Source organism: Saccopteryx bilineata, chromosome 8 (assembly GCF_036850765.1).
Source record: "Saccopteryx bilineata isolate mSacBil1 chromosome 8, mSacBil1_pri_phased_curated, whole genome shotgun sequence".
NCBI classification, from domain to species: domain Eukaryota; kingdom Metazoa; phylum Chordata; class Mammalia; order Chiroptera; family Emballonuridae; genus Saccopteryx; species Saccopteryx bilineata.
In genome coordinates this window covers 34316140-34339337 of record NC_089497.1, presented here as the reverse complement: position 1 = coordinate 34339337, position 23198 = coordinate 34316140, and the positions used below count along the sequence as shown (strand labels likewise).

Genomic DNA, 23198 nt, shown 5'->3' with positions numbered 1-23198 from the left:
CCCCGGAGGGGCAGAGCATCGCCCCCTGGTGGGCAGAGCGTCGTTGCCCCTGGTGGGCATGCCAGGTGGATCCCGGTCGGGCGCATGTGGGAGTCTGTCTGACTGACTGTCTCTCCCCGTTTCCAGCTTCAGAAAAATACAAAAAAAAAAAAAGTTGATTTTAGCCATATTATTTATAATACCCCAAATGGAAACTATTGCCAATGTCCATAAATAAGAGAATGAATTAAAATAATGTGATATATTCTAACAATGCAACACTACTCAACAATTAAAAAATAAAAGCGTTCATACATACATCTCAGAAACATTATGTTAAATGAAAGAAAGACACAAAGGAGTACATTTTGTATAATTCTATTTATATGATGTTCAAGTTTAGGCAAATCTTGATGATAACAATGAGCACAGTGGTTGCCTTTGAGAACCGGTTTAGTGAAGTTAGTTAGGAAGGGAGTCTAAGGAAACTATCTAGGATGATGGGATGCTCTATATTGTGTTTTGAAGTAATGGTTACATACCTATCAAAACAGTTGTAATTGTATATTTAATATTATTGTATATTTAATATAAGCAAATTTTACCTTCATACTATAACAACATTATATAGGGTGGGGTAAAAGTACCTTCACAGTTGTTCAAATGGAAAATAATAGAATAATTAATAAATAATAATACAGAAATGAACTCTGTTTTATGTACTCACAATTGTAAACTTCCTATGCCCAACCCTATACAGACAAAAACTAAAGCATGATTCTCATGGACAGAGATTGAAAGAACCAGGTCAAAGGAGTAACCAGAAACAAATACCATTTCCATTTGCCATTTTATTTACCTTCTAGGTGGATCTATTTGTGTAGGGATGCAGAGTGTTGTCCATGCTTTCAACAAGTAACATCTAATAGAAGAAAGAGGTAGCCAAAGAAAGGGAATGACCAGAATTCTAAGGAAGTTGTGGTCCTCAGGGCAAATCCCGAATCTTCAGGGTATCTGTTTTGGTGCACACTATCACTACTCACAATTTGAAATCATAAAACAGGAATTGTTAAGAGCAACATGAAACATATTTCTAAAATACATTTGTAGAGAAAGAGTTGGGTAACTTTAAACTAATCATATTTGACTTTAAAGTTTACAAAACAAAACAAAATAATAGGAAATATTAAATACAAAGCAAAACTCTTCCTTCTTTTCTTAATCTGTTAGTCCAAAAAGAATAACTGCTAACACTCTGATAATCTCTTCAGGCATCAGGCACTAAGTGCTGCATAGATATTAAAGTATTGTAGCCTTAGAATATCTCTATTTTACAGTGAGGCTAATAAACTTGTTTGTGGTCACACAGCTAGTAAGTAGCAAAGGCAAGATTCAACTGCAGCAATCTGGATCTAGTATGCATGCACCAAGTTACACAGTTATACAAATATGCTAAGCTTTAACCACTGTAAACTATACTAAGTAGAAATGAAACTAGTGTTGATGGTGAGGAAGGGGGTATTTATTGAGTATATGTATATACTATAAATATTTATACACATTTTATTATGAATTTCTTCATTTTTGTTTCTGAGAGTCCACTCTCCCTAGCAGAGAAAAACTTTTAAATACTATTCTGATTACTTTTGGCTTGGCTTTGAGACTAATATGGTAAAAATAAATATAATTTTATAAATGTGTCCTTTTGTAAAAATTCAGGAATTGAAAGCATTACAGATGTTAGAAATCCATTTATGACTAGAAGGGAACAATAATTTATTTAAATCATTCCCTTTAGCAAAATATTTTCAGACAACTGATTTGAGGGAAAAAGTTAGGTATTTGTAAAGAATGAGTGCTTGGGTAAAAAATTCAAATTATTATGGTTATTTCTTTCCCTTCTTTTCCAAGTGAGATGAGGGGAGAGAGAGCGACAGACTCTTATATACACCCCGATCAGGATCCCTCTGGCAATGCCCATCTGGACCCGATGCTCTGCCCACTTGGGGCCATGCTTACAAACAAACTATTTTTAGCACCTGAGGCAGAGACTCCATGGAGCCATCCTCAGTGCCTGGGGCCAATGCCCTTGAACTAATCAAGCCATGGAAGGGAAGAGAGAGAAAAAGAGAGAGAGAGAGAGAGAAGGGGGAGGGGAGGAGTAGAGAAACAGATGATCACTTCTCCTGTCTGCCCTGACTGGCAATTGAACCCAGGACATCCAAATGCCAGTCCGATGTTCTACCACTGAGCCAACTAGCCAGGGCTTTATTATGGTTATTTGTCTTAAACTTTATCAGTTGACTTTTTGTAACTTTAAATATTGCAGAAAATTTAAATCATAGAATCACAATAAATTAAGGTTAGGAGTAGCCCTACAGGTAGGTGACTATCTAGTCTAATCTGTGAGGCAGTGAGAAGAGGTCAGTGGGCTGGGGTCTCATCCTCATTAGTTCCTCCTCTTAAGCATGCTTGCTCATCTATAAACAGGGGGAACAACAGGAATTACTTACAGGGCTGCTGTGAAGATAAATGTGACATATAAGTGAAAGCTCCAGCATGTGACAGGGCCTCACCAAAGTGAAAGTGAGTCATAGAGCTATTCCTCAAGGCCAAATAGCTATGACTTAGCAGAAGGGAGTTAAACCTGGCCGCAACTCCTCTTCTGTGTAATTTCCATAAATGATGTGACTATTAAGAGTTCAAGTCATTTTTGTATAACTTCTTAGAAGATTCTTTAACTTTATTTGTGAGATTTCCCCCAATACTATAAAGTTTTTTCAAGATCTACCTCAAAGGAGGTAGGAGACTAATCTGGTGGTTTTTCTTAAGTGTGCCTTTATTTTACCCATGTATAAGAGATCTTGTATAAGAGATCTTAAATATTTTTACCACAATATAATATAATTATCTGACTCATTGGAGGCACTAGCTAATGCTACATATTTCAATATATAAATGTATCAAATCAATATAGTGTACACCTTAAACTTACTCAATGTTGTACAGTGTATCAATTACATACTACATAAAACTGTATTTAGTGGGGAATGGAGGAGGCAGCAAAAGCAAAGGGAACAGGAGTGGCAGGTATAACCAATATGTCACAACCTTGGGATGTGGTATCATTTGAATTATATATATAGAATTATATATTTGAAAAGAACAATACCATTTAAAAAGATTCACACATAAAAAGTTGATAAGTTTTTACGTTTTCCAAATGCAGGCATATGTATAACAAATTCAAAACTGTAGAGGCAGCTTGAGAAATCAATAATATTTTCTTGTTTGAGAAGCATTTTTTTATGATTTTTAATTTATAGCATTCCTGGGACACATCTCAGAAGGGCACCAGGACTGTAGGTACTTAACACTTGGGACCCTGGCATTGTGGAGTTGACACAGCACACTGGCTACTGACACCTGTACAAGTAATTAGGGTCACATCCAAGGGAATAGTTATTTTCCTCTCTTCCCTGGTCACAGTTGTCGGCAGAGTGAGTTTCCTCTTGGGCCAAGATTAATTCATTAGAGGAGGAGAGGAGGGCTCTAATCTCCGCATTTCAGGAGGACAACTTCTGTCAGCCATTTTTGAGTTTAAAGAAGGAGATGAAAAAGAATAAGTAGTTGGTCTGGTGACAACTTTCAAGTTTATGCCCTTAGACTTTCTAAGATTCTCCAAAGAGACTCTCTACTTTAAATAAGGAATCCTTCTCTCTTCACTAAGGAATAGAAAATAGCCTTTTCATGTAGGCCAATAGTAAATATGGGGACCATCCATTTAAAAGAAGGGGAGGTCAAAATAAACATAAAAATAGCAAATATGCATTAAAACAGGATGTCACCTGCATGAATTCAGCTTCATGAATCGAAGTGTATTCTTAAGATGGCAAATGTTTTGGGATAGCACACAGCCTGGCCCATGGCAGGTGCTCAGGGAACAGGACTTACCTTTACCTTTGAAAAAATAACTTAAAACACTTGAAATAAAATACATGTATACAGCCAGTTAAGAGAAATTTAAAGAATTAAGCCCTTTCCCCTGGAAATATTTCAGGTCACGTGTAGTAGAGGAGTCATGGATGGTCCTGCCCTTTAAAGGGCCAATGAACCCGTGACTGAATGGATGGAAACTCTAACATTTCCACATTCTCTTACTTCCGCTCTGATTTACTCTATTACTTATCATTTGATAGCATAAGGAGGAATTTAATTTTCTTCCCTCTGGCTGCTCACCAGACTATGGATAGGGGAAGAGAAAGAAGCCAAAGTTTGGATTAATTCAACTTCTAATAGAAAGGGGGAAACCACATCAACCCTGAACTTCAGAGCACACCCTTCTATTCTGTGCTCTGTATTACATTCAAGAAGGACATGAAAGTCTGAGATAAAATTTTAATTCCAAAGAAGTCCTGGGGAGGCACCAAAATATATTTGAAAATGTATGGGATATGAAATATTCTTATTCAGGTTAATCTCACTGAGCCTTTGATACAATGAAACAAAATGAATTGTATCCCTGTCAATAAATTGTTGAGGATATAGGTCAAAGAACAAAAATAAGAAAAATGAAAAAAAAATAGTATGTGGGTATGTAACAATAAATGAGGAAAGATTGAAATGTGCTATAAATGGTCACCCAACATTATCTTTTCATTTTATTCTATTCAATGGAGAGGCGATCTTGCCTCATCAGAGTGAGTATTGATTGGAAATAGAATTCAGTTAAAATCAACTTTCTTGGGAGATGCTATTCCGCATATCAAGAGATACTAATGAAAAGGGTTTTAGAAAGGCTTAAAATAACATTGCTTCTTGATGTTTCAATGTTATAGGCAAGTCCCCTTTAGTCCTGCACCAATTTAGAACTTTTTTTCCCCCTGAGATAGTAGTGGAATAATATAGCATTATATAAAGGCAAAATTAAGAGGATATTTATAATTTTTAGATTTCCAGATTGTTTATATATATTACACATTAATATTCATGAAAATAGTCATGAATTCCACAGTTGCAAAAGATGCATCTCTCGGTAAGTTTCCAATATTCGGACAATGTTGTATTTTGAGATTACAAATGCCTGGCAAATGCTTACTCCTAGTTTAGTGATAAGAAGTATGGTGGTCAGGGGTCTCTTAAATGCAACAAACCTGGAAATTATGGTTTTAGTGGACCTCTGAACATGTTTGGGACTACATCATGCTGCCTCTTTCCTTTATCTTTGACTCATTTAATTTTTCATTAGGTCTGGTACTATAAATATACAGGAGAGGATTTGGAACTCAAAGAGTCATATTCAACTTCCTATAGAACTAGAAACAATGCTTGGAAGGTAGGATGAGGAGAAAAGGAGTAAATATTAAAATTATTAAATTATATGTAGTTTTTTTTAATGTTCTCCTATCTGTTAAACAACTAGACATTGCGTGGGCTTAGTCAACAAATGCATTTTGCCTGGAACTATTTGTTAAGACCCTTCATATATGGAAAATATCAGAGTCATCCATTCACATTATCAAAAAATCTCCCATTTAAAAAAACTTCTAAATGTGGCAGGTATAACCAATATGTCACAACCTTGGGATATGGTATCATTTGAATTATATATATAGAATTATATATTTGAAAAGAACAATACCACTTAAAAAGATTCACACATAAAAGAGTTTATAAGTTTTTACGTTTTCCAAATGCAGGCATATGTATAACAAATTCAAAACTGTAGAGGCAGCTTGAGAAATCAATAATATTTTCTTGTTTGAGAAGCATATTTTGTGATTTTTAATTTATAGCATTCCTGGGACACATCTCAGAAGGGCACCAGGACTGTAGGTACTTAACACTCGGGACCCTGGCATTGTGGAATTGACACAGCACACTGGCTACTGACACCTGTACAAGTAATTAGGGTCACATTCAAGGGAATAGTTATTTTCCTCTCTTCCCTGGTCACAGTTGTCGGCAGAGTGAGTTTCCTCGTGGGCCAAGATTAATTCGTTAGAGGAGGAGAGGAGGGCTCTAATCTCTGCATTTCAGGAGGACGACTTCTGTCAGCCATTTTTGAGTTTAAAGAAGGAGATGAAAAAGAATAAGTAGTTGGTCTGGTGACAACTTTCAAGTTGTCTTTTATGTGTGAATCTTTTTAAATGGTATTGTTCTTTTCAAATATATAATTCTATATATATAATTCAAATGATACCACATCCCAAGGTTGTGATATATTGGTTATACCTGCCACATTTAGGTAAGAAATTATACAAATCAAAGCAGCAGAGTAATCATAAGTCTTTACTCTGCTATAGATATATCATTTCAAAATGTTAAGCACCATTGGTAAGTACTTCCTGCTGTAGGTCTCTATATTTAAAATAGATATAAATATAAAAAGCTGATAATAATAGAATGGGGAGTACATGCTGGCTGGGTAGCCTCTCACTGGGTAAGTTAACAAATATACTCTTCAATTCTACTTGGACATAAAATATTTGTTACCCTCATCTCTGTCAAATGAGGTTTTAAATTGCCAATACAAAAAATTCCCTTAAATGTTTCTTGAACTTCACCACTTGGCTAGCTGTATCACTGAGGCTTTTAAAAGAAATGTTTGACCCAATTATTATTATTATTATTATTATTATTATTATTTTATTCATTTTAGAGAGGAGAGGGAGAGACAGAGAGAGAGAGAGATAAGAGAGACAGAGAGAGAGAAGGGGGGGAGGAACTGGAAGCATCAATTCCCATATGTGCCTTGACCAGGCAAGCCCAGGGTTTCGAACTGGCGACCTCAGCATTTCCAGGTCGACACTTTATCCACTGTGCCACCACAGGACAGGCAATTATTATTATTTTTTTTGTGACAGAGACAGAGAGAGACAGAAAGAGGACAGACAGGGACAGCCAGACAGGAAGAGAGAGAGAGATTAGAAGCATCAATTCTTTGTTGTGGCTCCTTAGTTGTTCATTGATTGCTTTCTCATATGTGCCTTGACCAGAGGGCTACAGCAGACCGAGTGACTCCTTGCTCAACCCAGTGACCTTGAGCACAAGCCAGTGAGCCTTGCTCAAACCTGATGAGCTTGCACTCAAGCCAGCAACCTCGGGATTTAGAACCTAAGTCCTCTGCATCCCAGTCTGACATTCTATCCACTGTGCCACTGCCTGGTCAGGCTGTTTGACTCAATTTCATTGTTGTTCAGAGTTGTTTGCAACAATAGGTGACTCACTAAGATTATTAATGATATTATTTTGTAGGATGGTAAAAACAAGGCTATATTTCTTTAGGTATCTGGGGGAAAGTCTGGACCATATCTTTATTAAAAATCTTTCACATGCATATAAAATGGTGATGAATTAGCTACAGGTAGAAATGAAAGCCTTACATTAATTTGTAATGTTGAAAGAGTAATCTAGAAGAGAAAAAGAAAGAGAATATAATAAAGCCAAAAATGACCTTAGCAATTCTGAACTTGAAGGTTCTTATTATAAATATGAACACCAGACAAATATATTAATAATAACTCATATTCACAAAATACTGGCTTATCTCAGAGGCCAGTTACAAGGAACAACATGCTAAGAATAATCAGGAATGCAAAACCCTTAGCAAATCTAAAGAGTGTCACAAATTTATAATAAAAATACTTGCATGTTTGGGATGAGAATTGCAATTTATTACTCTGATTACCAATAATAGTAACTCTAGAGAACTTGATGCACTTTTCAATTAAGTAACAGTTATTTGAATGAATATTCAAGTTGAACGGTAAAAATTACTCTTTATTTATGAAATACTTTAAAGAAAATTCAGGAAATTTTAACAATTAACCTATAGACAGTAGAAAGCCAGGTGTCCAGCATTTATTTATCCATGATTTCAATTTTGGGTAACCATATGGTAGTAACCAATGAAGTAATAACCCCCGCTCATCCACACACACATATAAATTTTTTATATTCATAGAAGGACAAATGGTTTCTGCTGAGATACCAGCAGCTAGAATAGGGTGATTAAGAATATTCAGGATACTCTAAGAATTTTACAATAATTTGATTATAATGTTTGTTTTTCAGCTCAATTTCAGAATACAAGGACATTTCATTTTCATTCTTTGTAGAAATGAAATTTAGAGTGCAAAATACCCTAGAGCCCAAATTTACTTGTAATTTATTATGGATTAAAATGGGAAGATGATAATATGTTGATCATTAGGAAACATATAGATAGAAACAATAAATTTCTATAAGATAGATATTTTCTCTGGGCAACTGTTTACATTTCCTCTCCCTTTCATGAGAAAAGCAGTTTTCTAAGTTTTCCACAGAAACCATTGACACAGACCCACATAAAGTTGTAGACAAAAATGTTCACTGAAAAGAATAAAAAACACATTTGTTACCCTGTGATGGTGGAGACTGCTCAATATTGAGGAGTTAAGGGCTAGGATCAGAAGTGACTACACCCCGATGTGAGGGTGAACATGTACATCACCCTCAACACACAACCAGAAAATGTTCAAAAAAGAGAAAAAGTAAGACATAGTGAGAGAAAGTAAGGTCTAGTGATTAAACACAAAGATTCTAAAACATCACTGCCTTAAATCAAACACTATTCTGTCTCTTACCAACTGTGCAAGTCAGTTAACCATTCTCTGCCTTAGTTTTTTAAGTGTATGAATAATAATAGTATCTACTTCAAAGATAGATCATGAGAACAAAACAGAGCTCAACACATGCTCATGTTATGTGACTAACATCGCTGAGCTGCTGCTTTCCTTTGATGGCAGCTCCATTTAAATATTGCTTCACTGAAATTGTTAATGTCTTTATAGGGTAAGATCATAAACTCTGAGTCTGTTTTTTCTTTTGATTTTCTCTCTTTTTTGTGTGTGTCTGTGTGAGAAAAAGAGAAAGAGAGAGGAACAGACAGGAAGGGAGAGAGATGAGAAACAATGCTTCGTTGTGGCACCTATAGTTGTTCATTGATTGCTTTCTCATACATGCCTTTACTGGGGGGCTCCAGCCAAGCCAGTGACTTCTTGCTCAAGTCATTGACCTTGAGCTTCAAGCCAGTGACCTTTGGGCTCAAGCCAGCGACCATGGGGTCATGTCTATGATTCCACAATCAAGCCGATGACCCCACACTCAAGCTGGTGAGTTTGTGCTCAAGCCGGATGAGCCTGCACTCAAGCCGGTGACCTCAGGGTTTTGAACCTGGGTCCTCAGTGTCTCAGGCCAATGCTCCCTCCACTGCACCACAGCCGGGTCAGGCTTTTTTGACTTTCTTTTAAGAGAACTTATGTGAATGGTAAAAAGAAGTAATATTAAACAAGAAAATATAAAACTAAGTCCAAAGTTGCCATTAGCTATATGCATCCTTTTGCAAAAGTCAATATATTCATTTATAAGATAAGAGAATTCACAACTCATATTTGAAATGAGTGGTATACCACAGAACAATCAATAAAAGTTATTTATTTATTTATTTATTTTTTACAGAGACAGAGAGAGAGTCAGAGAGAGGGATAGATAGGGACAGATAGACAGAAATGGAGAGAGATGAGAAGCATCAATCATCAGTTTTTCATTGTGAACTTTTGTTGTTCATTGATTGCTTTCTCATATGTGCCTTGACTGTGGGCCTTCAGCAGACCGAGTAACCCCTTGCTCGAGCCAGCAACCTTGGGTCCAAGCTGGTGAGCTTTGCTCAAACCAGATGAGCCTGCGCTCAAGCTGGTGACCTCGAGGTCTCAAACCAGGGTCCTCCGCATTCCAATTCAACGCTCTATCCACTGCACCATCACCTGCTCAGGCTCAATAAAACTTTTTTTAAATGCTAAATCTAGAAACCTTGTTGCTGCCAAATCATATCTGAAGATAGTGTCAGGGCTGCATGACAAGAAGTAAGTATAATACTAGGCATGTATACATATAAAGAAGCTTCATTAATTAATTAGATTTTCATTATAAACCATGTAAGGTTGATATTATCTGTGTTATTTTATGGGTCTGATAACTTTAAATCTAAACACCATCTAAATCATTTAAAAATAGTCTTAGTACTTTAATCAATTTTTTAAAACTTCAATACAACTAATAATGAATTTTTCTCTGAAGTAGATCCTTCTTGGAGCAAAGTGACCTAAACAGAATGGAGAACTAGTGACAACAAGATAATTCTAGCTCACCAGCAGTTTACCTGCTGGTTAGACCTGTCACTACAAAGACACCTGGCCATCTATAGCAGTGTTCCTCAACCTTTTTTGGGCCACAGACAGGTTTAATGTCAGAAAATATTTTCATGAACCGGCCTTTAGGGTTGGACAGATAAATGTACCACGTGACTGAGACAAGCATCAAGAGTGAGTCTTAGACAGATGTAACAGAGGGAATCTGGTCATTTTTAAAAAATAAAACAGCATTCAGACTTAAATATAAATAAAACGGAAATAATGTAAGTTATTTATTCTTTCTCTGTGGACCAGCCCCAAATGGCCCACAGACCGATACCAGTCCATGGCCCAGGGGTTGGGGACCAATGATCTGTAGGATACACTAGTCATTTTAATTAATCTCTACCAACTTCCACCAAATGATTTAGAATGGTTGACTTTTAGGCAATATATGCTTTAAAAAAATCTACCTAGACTTGAAAAAATCAAATACTTGAATTCAGATTATTGACAGAGAGAAATAACTAACTGAGACACATATGAAATCATACTCCAAACTATGTCCCTGATGTTGGTAATGTCATCACCATGAGCTGAAAGCAAAACAGACTCAGCCTGATGTGGGCAATATGCCTTACCTATTACAGAAATTACATGCCCAGCTGAGTTGGCACAGTTAATACGCTGCATTTTCTCCCAGTGGAAGTCAATGAACACTGAAGACTTTTTTGCACAACTTACTTTGATTTCTTCATGTACAGCCAGTAGACGACACCGGCAACGAGGGCAGCAAGCAGGAGACCAACAACGATCCCCACAATTAGCTTTGCCTGATCATTCACCTTTTCTCTGTTTTCATCTAAAACAAAGAAGAAAAGTCCATGCAATTACAGACCGTGCCAAGGATTTTTGAAAAGAAGATAATCTAGTTATTATTTCTTATTAAAAAGTGATTAAGGCTCACTATATTATTAGTAACATGCAAACTTGTGAACTTAAAAGGATAATATTTTAGCATTCTTACTATCTTGTCTCATTTGCTATTTTAATTCAAGTCAGATTTGTGGAGGCTAAAAAAAATTACTTAAACAATGGCACTTCATAAATCTTCAGCTGATAGTCAAGGAAGAAGAGTTGGCAGCATAGTACCTACCACTTATCTCTTCTGCCTCATCGTTTTCTGGAATACTTACTGAAATAAAAAATGTTAATATGAAATTAAAAACAAAATCTGTTGATAAATGAAAGTTACCTTTACTCTTTTAGTATGATGTAATAATGCTCAAAGATCAAATATCTATTCTACAGCTTGGGGTAGAAAAATAAATTTACATTTATTTTTTACATTTATTATTAGAAGAGTGTGAACATCCCTATAAAGAAATTAATCTTCTTTCAAGGAAAGGAGAGTAGTTAAAGCTGCAAAGGTACTAATCTAACATAGAAAATTTCACAACTGACAAAATATGGTATTAATCTAAAATCCATAGTAATTTCCCCATAACCTGCCACCATTTAACAGGACTTTTTTTTTCTTTAAAGAGAAACAAACAAGTCGCCACATATGGAATCTACAATGTAGTGTTTCTCAAATTTTCTCAATCTTTCCTGCCTCAATTGAGGAGAATTAATTTTCCTCTTCAGCATCAGGGACTTACCACTACAGACCTCCTCAAAGAGGTAGGACTAGAGGTTAAAACACGGCATGTGGTGGAGGATAAGAGGCAACATATGTGATATTTATAAAAGCCTCCAAATAACTCTGATGGGCATGCTCTTGGCTCCATTCAACAACCCCCACTGATGAGAATTACATCTAATATTCCACTACATAAATATTCTTCTATGCATGGGCCGGAATCAGGATTTTCAGTGATATTTATTAAAATGCAGATTCCCAGAACCCTCCTCATAAAAATTGGAATCTCAGAGGTTGCTCACTGAATTGGTAAATGACTGTATTAAATATTGATCAAGAAAAGGCTAGGAAGCCACTGTTCAGTGGGTCAAAATAAAAAGAGCAACTTGGGTTCAGGAGGAAAGGATAAGTTCTCTTTCTAGTGGGATAAATCAATACTCGCTGAATTAAATTCTGAGAAGCCAATGTTTCTATCTTAGAGTTAAATTTGTTTAGTTCTTTTCTTGTTAGTTCAGCAGACTTTTATATTCCAGTCATAATCTGTTAAGAACCATTATTTTTAGACAATTATTTTCTCCTACCTCCAGCTAATTCCTAGCCAGTATATTTTTACCCTGCAAATGTCACACACAGGATTCCAACTGACTGAAGGATAATAGTCTAGGGGTAGTTAGCCTCCTGAGCCTCATTCTAGGCCAGTTCTGATTTAAGGTTGACATAGTAATAGGAACAATGACAGAACAGAAGACAAGGGAGAATTTCAAACAAGTGACAGTTATTTCCAGAAGAAGCTGCTTTTGGTATGTATGTATTACTCAATTTCACCATTGACAGATTTTTTTTTCCCACTTTTTCTGAGACAATCTCATTTATCTGACTTTTAGCTATGATTCAAATATCATATACAAAAGCATAAATATTTAAACTGAATTTCATAAATTCTAACATCAGTTTTACTACCAATTTGCTGAATGACTTCCAGCATATGGCATCCTGTACAAACTAATGGTAAGATAAATACCGTAAAAAATTAGAATGCAAAATAGTAGATTAAAGATAATTAATATTTTAATACAAATAAAACTGTTGCAGATATATTTTAAAAAAATCTTTTTATTATCTCTACTGTGAGCACAAAACATAGATTAAGTAATATCAACTAATTCATATTATCTGTTGCTCTTGAGAAATATTCCTGTGTAGGACATGAGATGATTTAGCTGTCAAGACAAGAATTGTATAAGAATGGACACCAAAAAAAAACAAACCCAACAAAAGCTTATGAAGATGACACCAAATGTAAAATAAATAAATAAATAAAACTTACCATAATGCAGTATAGGAAGATGGAATTGAAGATTTTAAACTAATGAAGAATAACTTCAAATGTTCTTACTTTTTTTAATGCCAGAAATGAAATACTCACTAGCAGAGACATTCAAGGAGTTTACTGTTCTCTCCAGTTGGTTTTCTGCTGTGCAAGTTAATGTAACATTTTCTTCAGGGGAAATGATAATTTTACTATAATACCTGCCATTGATATAAGGAGATTCCTCTGTCTGGAAAAGAAAAAAATGGAATATGGGCTAAGAAATGGAAATAGATTAAACACACAGGACAGGGTGATACTGAGGAAAATAGAATGTGCTATCTGGTGTTCAAGGGTATATGTAAGGTTATAACATAGGCCGCTTCAAGTTTACATTGACAGTGAAGAGGGAAAAAGATGTAGTAAATCTGAAATTGGATTCCTGTTCGCGCTTCTCTTGTAAAATTCTAATAAGTATAGTAATTAAATTAATAATTTTCAATAGATGCTCAGGTTAGTGAATATGTTGTCATGATAGTACTTGTCTCACAGTAACTAATTAATGACTAATCACCAATTTCCCCTTAATAAACTAATGAATTTGTACTTATTTGTAAATTATGACATTGTTGCTCGCTACAGGTTTTTTTTTTTTCTTTTGTCTTATATCCAAGTACATGTCATTATATCAGAGTGTATATCCATCTAGAACTTACTCATGGGAAATCCATCTTTTCCTCAAATTTTCTGAGCTAAATAAAGAAGATGGGTTATTTTTTGGTTATGGGTGAACTTACTTGGTTGTGGTCAAGTGTTAATGAAGATAATCACTGCATTTAATTCCTCCGAACGTGAGACAATTCACTCTAATCTCTTCCCCAGGACTTGACTCCTACGTCCAACATGACTAAAGCACATGTAGACCTGCAATCTCTTCCTGATCACCTCATTTATATGCATTATGTATTGGTCCCTATTTACTTTCTCTTTGACGACAATACAAAAACCTTGAGAACAAGAGCTAGTTTCATGCTTAAGGAGATTGTCCAGTCCGTGGGGCAGGGCTTTCAGGAGTTGTAAAATAATAGATTCACCATATGATTGTGGAGGGAGCAAATAAACGATTATGTGTATCAGCACAAACCCAGAACAAGAAAAATAACATATCACCTAGTGGGCCAGAATCAATTCTTCTCCTTGACAATGAAGAATGGCATTATTATTTTTATCCTCAGAGTAAGTTCACCTGTTATTTCACCACTTCCCACTGGTATTTTTCATGTGACTTTCTCACTGAGTCTCCTTGTTATTTTTATCTCTACAAAACATATTTACTAACTTCTAGGAATGCCTTTTAAATCTTATATCTTTTCATTCATCAGATATTTATTGTGTGCTTTTTTTCCCTTATTTTCTATGCTTACATTACCAGTACCTATAGGTTCTTTTTGGCCTTAATTATATCTTAATTGAACAAGAAAGAAAAGAAAGCAGAGAAGAAACAGTCACTTTTGATGCTAAAAGATTAACCTGTGCACTGTCAGCAATTCAGGTGGTTCAGGTGTTTTTTCTGAATCAAGACAACTGCATTCCCTTCCAAAGGCTCTTTGTCCTGCTTGTGCATGTTCGCTGTGTGTCCCCACTACACCTAACCAAATCAGTAAGTATTTCCTTTGGGGACCTCCCATGCTTGGACTTATGCAAATAAGTAAGCATCACCCATAGGTAAAAGAGCCAAAATTGATCTTGCTCTGTAAAACCACATTACTTAAGCTAGACCAGTGGCCTAACTTCCCTGAATAGAGAAATTAGAAATTTTAACTTAAAATAAATGGCAACTCTGCTTTGTGCATGCCTTCTCAGATTTTCAACTGGGAAAAAGGCAACACAGTAGACTCAGATAATCAAATGGCACCTCTGGGTATTGCTGAAGAGTCTTTAACTGGCTTCACTGAGAAGAGGGACACAAAGACTGGTGTAAAGAAAACGGAATTAATCAGCATCTCAGTAACCCTAGCAGACTGACAATTTAATGGGATTATCGCTATGAACCCCCTAGTGATGGGCCAGATTCTACTTTTATTTTCTTTTTTGTCAAAGTAGAGTGAAAATTACTGGTAGTGTTTATAAGTTTTTATCTCTTTACCATTACTAAAATGCCCTAACAAAGGTACAAATATTAAAGTTTGGTTTCTGTTTACTTTTGTTCAGGACAAAACACCCTAGACACCTTATATTTAACTGGCCTTATTATGGCCATAGCCCTGGCGTACACAAACCAGACCATACGTTGAGAAGCAGTGAGTGTATTCTTCACCACCCTCCAAGGGCCCAATTAAAGAAAAAATCCCTTAATGTACATAAATAAGCAAAGTAATGGTGGCCACTATCCTCAGAGGTGTTAAGTTTATGATGCAGAAAAGTGTATAACTTAATGTTTTAATCACCTAAGTTTCAGAAATTAATGACCATGGACCAAATCCCAATTTGCATTCTTTTAAAAACAGATATTGACCACAACATCATGATACTTTCATTCTCCATGGCCCTCGGATTTAAATTTTCTCTTTGAGCCATGTTCTGCCTTTGGGGAAATTAAGAATTTATCAAAAGCTTTCTCTGAGAACATACTGCAAATTTCACATTAGTTACAAGCTGGCCCAAAGTTTAGGTATCTAAATAAAACCTCACATTGAACCAAGTGCAGCATATAACAAGAAGACAAACACTTACTTGGTTTATGACACTTCCGCTACCAGTAATTGTCCACTGGATAGCTGGCTTTGGAAATCCTTCCACGTGGCAGATTATTGTTTTAGACAGTCCACTGGGATCAGTTTTCTTTGTCATTTTGATTTGAGGTTTTCCTAAAGTATTATTAAAATTAAAATGAGATGTTGAAGTAAAGTTATAAAACGAACCAGATAGCAAATTATCAAAGAAAATTTTGAATGGCTGTTCAACATTTTTTTTTTAAATTTCACGGGATGCTGTAAGGCAGAGAAATGAATGCCTGCTAACGCCCCAACTGGGATCCACCCTGGGCAAGCCCTCAATGGGGCCATGCTCTGCCCATTTGGGGCTTGATCCCAACTGAGCTATTTTAGTGCCTGAAGCAAGACCATGGAGCCATCCTCAGTGCCCAGGGCCAAATTGCTCAAGCCATTCGAGCCATGGCTGCAGGAGAGGAAGAGAAAGAGATAGAGGAAGAGAAGAGGAGGTAGAGAAGCAGATGGTTGCTTCTCCTGTGTGCCCTGACCAAGAATCAAACCCAGGACTTCCATATGCCAGCCGATGTTCTACCACTGACAAAACTGGCCAGGTCCCAACTATTTTCTTACCTTCTACAATGAGAGTCAATGACTCTCTTTTCTTTAGTCCTTCTACCTCTTTCAGAGCAGTTTCGCAGACATAGTTTCCAGCATCCTGATAGTGGAGACTGGAAAATGATGGGCTAGATTTAAGCCTGATGTTATCCTGATTAAATAAAAAGTTAATTACTTCATGCCACACAATAATATCTCTTAGTGTATTTATTGAATAAAAATTAAGCCTAAAATTGTTTTTCTGGGTCTAATAAAAATATAACCTTCTTTTTCTTGACTTCAGATGCCTTCTAAAATAGATTTCCTTTTTCCTGGGTAGTTCTAAAATTGGACATTATTTCAAACTCTTCTGTTTGCTGAATTTTTAATTTGGAACAAATTTATAAACTTTTGAGACTCAGTTTCCTTATTTGTAAAATGGGGTAATAACCATATTGAATTGTTATGAAGATGTTATATAAACAGTATGTGTTTACACTAAGTAAAGTTCTCAATTCATCGCTACTCTTTGTAGTAAATGTAGATGAATGGCAGACATTGAAGACTTATACTATGTAGTCAATGATCGGTACAAATGACTGAAGGTCATTTTTTAGGACACAGTTATCAAAACAGAGAATTCATTACAGGGCCATGGCAATTATGACAATATTTTTTTAAGAAACCCTTAACAACAGCTTTCTATCCTAATTTCAATGAACAAAAGAAATACAACATTTAACTTAAAAAAATTACTTGATAAAAGCAAGTGATGTTATTTTACCAGGAACTAAAATGTTCACAAGCAGACAGCTAAACACAGTTTTAAGATTATGTAATCTTTGTCCAGTCTGTTTTTTCCCCCTCTCCTATCAACTAATCAAGAGATAGACAATATTGATCAGCACCACTAATATTAGGAATTCTACTAAGAACAGTGACTACAGTTGAGATAGAAACTGGTTTAGCCAAGTAAACTAATTTCTCTAGCCCTGTAGTAAAACACACTATAAGTGTTCAAAATATTATTGAGTAGTCTAGTTGCATAGAACTTATCTCTCCCTTTGACCATCAACTATTATAAATACTTTAAATATGTAGTCTATGGAGTAACACCTTAACTATCTGAGTGGACAAGAAATTGTGATAAGGTTGTGGTTAAAACAATCTGCAATAAGAAAGTGAGAGTCAAGAGAACAAGTAACAGGATTAGCATTAAAAGAGATCAAAGAACAATATAAAATAACTTATATTTTTATCAAGAAGACACTCAAGAAATACATTTCTCCGCAATTGTTTACAAAGATAATACTTCTCAACCCACGTTTCCAATGGTTTGTCAACACATTGCTGGTTAAATACTCCCGTTATATCCCCGGCACTGAGTATTTAGATAGACTTGGGAAGGACACGAGTCGCAGGATCACAGTCACAACCATTGTCTTTGGTGATAACCGTGTTTCAAATCACAAATTACCAATCTTATATTTTCATTCTAGAAATATAGCAATAATTTGATCCAGGTAATGGCCTACATTTCAGACAATTGCAAGAAAATACAGGCACTCTCTCAAGAAGTACTGACTAAGCTCCTAGTATTTTCCAGGTGTTTCAGTATGGATCAAAGGTGAAAAGAGATATAGGTACCACCAAAGAGGGACTAATTCAGTAGAACACTTATTCAGACACTTCAGATTAATTTCAGCTCAGTGTTTACACTCAGGACGGCCTGAGGTCGAGTCTCTACTTTGTCACTTATGAGCTTTCTGATTTCTGACACCTCAACCTCCTTCTGAATCATGTAAGAGAATATTAAGTGTCCTGCATATTTCACAGGGTTGTTGTAACTGTCATGTGAGAATAACATGGGTTAAAACACATAAATTGTTTAGCCCTAGTATATGTGTGTGTGTCTGAGCATGTGTATATGTGTAGAATTACTTAGTATATACTCATAATTAAATTAATGCCCCGAATTAAGTTTCAGAGCATCAGTTATAGAAGCCATACTATTGTTGAGTACCTTTAAAATTACATTACTTTGACGTAATTGAGCATGGGTTTACCAAAAATACATTACCCATAAATATACATATTTGGATATCACATAAAATAAAAAATAAGTCAAGAATGAATCAAACAGCAGAATATCACCAAGTAGTATTACTTACCTTCATCCATACCACAGTTGCATTCCTACTTGCAGATATTGTGCATGACACAGGCAGGGCATCGCCAATCTGTTTGGTTACTTCCCCACTTGGATTTAAGGACAAATCCAAATCTGTGAATCAGAAAAATCTGCTTAAAATTCAAAGTCCATGAGAGTAAGACAGCCAAAATATTTTGAAGGAGAAACAATGAAAAAAACCCCTTCTAACTGTACTTGAAAATTCAGAACTGATTTATGTGACTGAAATAACTGAACTGTAGCATAATAGGCCATTTTTCAAGTGAGTTTTGAGACCAGTTTAGACAAGTGAATGGTCAATCTAATTGATTACACATTTATTTGCAGTTAACATGATTGATGTTTACACTGCATGTAAGCATTTCCTTAGGGTTTATCGCCTTATAAAAAAATTCTAAAATCACTTCTGAAAAAAAAGATGAAAACTAGGTAAATATAAAAAGAATGGATAAAATATACCACAGGAAAATATACTTGAATAGGAAAATCAAGTATATTTAGTCAGAAGGTGATAAATTGAAAAGTCATGAGGTAGTCTGCATAGTTTCTTCACAGAAAATTGATAATGGTAGTCAAATATTTTTTTAAAATTCTATTCCATTTCTTATGTAGTTGAAATTTTAAATGATATCTTTTGGAAGGCACACACTGTTAGGAGATATCATCTTTTAAAAATAGAGTATATACCCAGTATATACCCATCTAAGGCGGTATAATCTTATTTATTTATTTATTTATTTATTTATTTATTTATTTATTTATTTATTTAAATTGAGAGGAACAGAGACAGTAAGACAGACTCTTGCATGTGCCCCGACCAGGATCCACCTGGCAACTTCCATCTGGGGCAGATGATTAAATCAACTGAGCTATCCTCAGCACCTGGGGCTGACTGCTTGAATCTATCAAGCCACTGGCCATGGAAGGGGAAGAAGTATGGAAGGAGGAGAGGGAGAGGGAGAGAGAGAAAAGTAGAAGGTCACTTCTCTTGTGTGTCCTGACCCGGGATCAAACCCAAGATGTCTATAAGCTGGGTTGATGCTCTGTTTACTGAGCCAACAAACCAAAGCAGGTATAATCTTTTAGATGGAAAATAATTTCTATAAAAATCTTACTGTCAAGAGTATAATCTGTATGAATAAAATCCAATTCAATATTATAAACATTCATCATACAGTTACTATGTTTCAATCACTGATGGAAAATACAGAGGTCAATAATGAGCTTACAATTTACAATTTTTGAGATAGAGGTAATATTTTTTCAATGATGCAACTATAATACAGAGCAACATCAAATAAGCACCTGGTAGCAAATGTGGTATAAATTAGGAACTCAATAATTATTTGATGAAAACTAAAAGAAGTCAGACCAATGGTGGCTCATTGGATACAATGTTGACTTGGGACCCTGAGGTCCCAGTTCAAAACCCCAAGGTCACAGGCTTCAGTGTGGGCTCATTCAACTTGAGCGCAGACTCGTCAACTTGAGTGTGGCATCACCATCTTGAGTGTGGGATCATTGACATGATCCCATGTTTGCTGGCTTGAGCTGAAGGTGGCTGGGTTGAGCATGGAGTCACTGGCTTGGCTGGAGCCCCCCATCAAGGCACATATGAAAAGCAATCAATAAATATCTAAAATGCCACAACTACAAATTAGTGCTTCTCATCTCTCTCCTTTTTCTCTCTCTATTCTCTCTCTCACAAATAAAAAAGAAAGAAATATAAAGCACTAAAGGAAGAGCTTCAAACAGAGGTACAAGCAAAGACTTAAGGAATTACAGAGACCAGAGCCAAACCGGGTTTCAAAGCAATAATAAAGGTTTTGTACAGGAGGCTCTATGTTTGTGGCCCTGGTGGTTGAGGAGGGCTTTAATAAGTGGAGATAAAGGAAAAGCTTCTGCCACATAGCAAATGCAAAGATGTGAGAGAGCTTGGCAGATTTTACAGTGGTAAGTAATTTAGTATGCATGGTTATAACACATGGAAAATAAAGTGATTGAGGCCAGGAAATAAAGGATTGTGTTGCCATTCTCAGAGTGGGGGACTTTATTCTACAGCAGTGGGAATTTGTTGTTGCATCCTGTGTTTCTTTTCACAGCTGATCACAGAGAAATTACACAGCTACATCCAAGTCTTTTGCTTTATCAGTCTGTTATCTATTCTTCCCTGCTTGATCTGCAGGTGATACAAATAAAATCTCTCTGATAAATGGTCCCATGACTGGCGAGTCATAAGAGAAAAGTAGCACTGTTGTTATCCTAAGAGGTAGGTCACTGCTTTTTGTTTAAATAGTCCCTGATGGCAGCCTTACTCAGACCTCTTAGCATGAAGTGGAGCAAACAGAGAAATGGACTGGCTGAGAATATTTCTTAAGTCCACTATTCTTATAGGTTTCCCCAGAGTGTCCTTCTAACATCAGATACTAAAAAGCAACCATATGGTTACTTTATTCCCTAGTACCTCCTTGTATCTCCCTCAAGGTTTTAGCCCCTATCCTACATGTTTCCCAAGCATTATGGAGTAGAGTGAAAGATTTAGAAATCATTATCCTCAGAACAATTTTTGAAGTCTCTTTCAATTTTAAAACAAAGAAACCCCTCATACTCAATGGGAAGGCAACAGATCATGTCTACAGGAAACGTTATTTATATGATGATGCTGTTGGGTGCAAAGGTGTATTAGAAAGTTTGGCCTATACTTCCAAGAAAGACTGACATTTGCCCAAAGCATCCTGTGAAGTCTAGTTTTAAACAGACAACAGTTCAAGTTACTTCCCAATTGTCATGCTGCATCAAGTATATCAATAATATAGACTATCAGGAATTACAAAATAAAGAACGCAAGTATAATGCCTCTTTTCTATGTATATCTTTTATTTTTTATCACACTGGAGTAAAGATAACTTTTGAAGTATCTGCAGATAAAAAAGCAAGCGAAAGGTTAACAACAAAATATTTTTAAAAAGGTATCTCAGGGAATTTTGATGAGGTTCTGTTTCAAAAAAAAAAAAGCCTAGCTTTCTTTAAAAAACAATAAATAACTTTTAGTAGTCTGTACCTTGTCTGCCAAAAGTTGAGTCTACATTAACTTTGGATTGCTTGGGTTTGGAAGTTAATATTATTTTTGAATTTTTAAAAAAGATACTTAATCTATACGTTTATGTGCCAAATTGCCAAATGCAAACCTGGAAACTTCAAGGATATCTAAATATTTTTAAAAGATAAAATACATTATTTATTTAATAGCCATGTACAAATTTTGTTGATACCTCAAATTAAAGGCATTAAAAAAAAGACAAAGGTTTACCACTGTCAAAAGATGAAATAATTAGATCCATACAAGATTTCAATATGGCAGCGCAAATCTGGACCACAGGTGAGCTTGTTTTTATGCATTTCAGTAAGTCAAATGAAACCACATCGTTTTAAATAAAACACAGATGAAATTTATTGGAAAAGATATTCAACTTAGACTATTCGAAGTCTTTGAAGTGAAGTTGATACAGAGAATGAGGTTACTTACAGTGAACTGTGATGGCTGTGGAAGCCATCAAGCTTTCCTTGTCTAGCAGGGAGCATCTGTACACTCCTGTCGCATTGCGCCTCATGTCTGTCAGTGTGTAAGGATTTGAGCTTCTTATTCCTTCGGGCTGTCCCTTTGGATAGAGGCAAAATGTCAAATTATTAAAATGACATTTCTTCAAATGAGAAAAAAGGGAATATATTTTTCTTTGATTGGACAAAGTCGAGTACAGTTTGTATTATTTGATTCCTGGAAAAATAATTGATATTGAGAAGCTAATTGACATTATATTGATAACATTTATTTTATAGATAGTATGGATTATGTTTTATTGTTCCTATATTTTTATATTTAGACTTGCCTAATTTGACTGAAAGATTCAAGGCAACTTAAAAGAAAACATACCTTATATCCAAGTAAAAAGGAGAAATAAAGATAGGAAAGAAAAAGAAAGGAAGGTAGGAAGAAAGGAAGGAAGGAAGGAAGGAAGGAAGGAAGGAAGGAAGGAAGGAAGGAAGGAAAGAAGGAAGGAAGGGGGGAGGGAGGGAAGGAAGGAAAAGGGAGAAAGTAAGAGAAGAGAAAAAAAAATCCCAATAAATTAAATATAAAAGTATAGATGAACCAGGGATATATTTTAACAAAAAAATATAAATACCAGATATTGTTGCTAAAACTAAGACAAACATTTGGCTCTCTGATCTCTGATAGCCAAGGTGGAGACAAAACTAATTTCTAAATGTCATTTGCACATGAGACAAAGATAGTATCTCAATTTTTTAGAAGAAACAAAGTTGTCTGTCAACCTTGAAGTCTGAAAGAAATTATACTAGTCTTCTGAGTCATGTAATGGATGATCCCCTTAAACACTACTAAGTGATGTAGTAGATGACATTTGTAAACATATCCCTGCAGTAAATGTGTATAGAATTGTACATGTTCTCTCAATGGAAGGTTATGTCAGAGAGAAACTTGGGAAGAGCTTGAGAGTAAACACGTACCCTCAAACGAGCTGTCTCTTAGTCTGGCTCCATATTACTATGACCTCTAAAACACACTCTAGAAGAGTTTTCCAAA

At 35.6% G+C, this 23198-nt stretch overlaps 1 protein-coding gene across 2 annotated transcripts in view; it reads right to left on the bottom strand.

Annotated features, from left to right (window-relative positions):
- ALCAM (activated leukocyte cell adhesion molecule) overlaps positions 1–23198 on the bottom strand; it is a 226963-nt gene that overhangs the window by 10288 nt on the left and 193477 nt on the right. Inside the window, exons 8-14 of one of the 2 annotated variants that reach the window (XM_066240914.1) lie at positions 22125–22257; positions 18579–18691; positions 16444–16579; positions 15836–15969; positions 13220–13352; positions 11308–11346; positions 10896–11013 (exon numbers count right to left, since the gene is read on the bottom strand). In XM_066240914.1, coding sequence (XP_066097011.1) covers positions 10896–11013; positions 11308–11346; positions 13220–13352; positions 15836–15969; positions 16444–16579; positions 18579–18691; positions 22125–22257 — 806 coding nt within the window. The remainder of the gene's footprint in view (positions 1–10895; positions 11014–11307; positions 11347–13219; positions 13353–15835; positions 15970–16443; positions 16580–18578; positions 18692–22124; positions 22258–23198) is intronic. The other variant, XM_066240915.1, reaches the window with a different exon arrangement.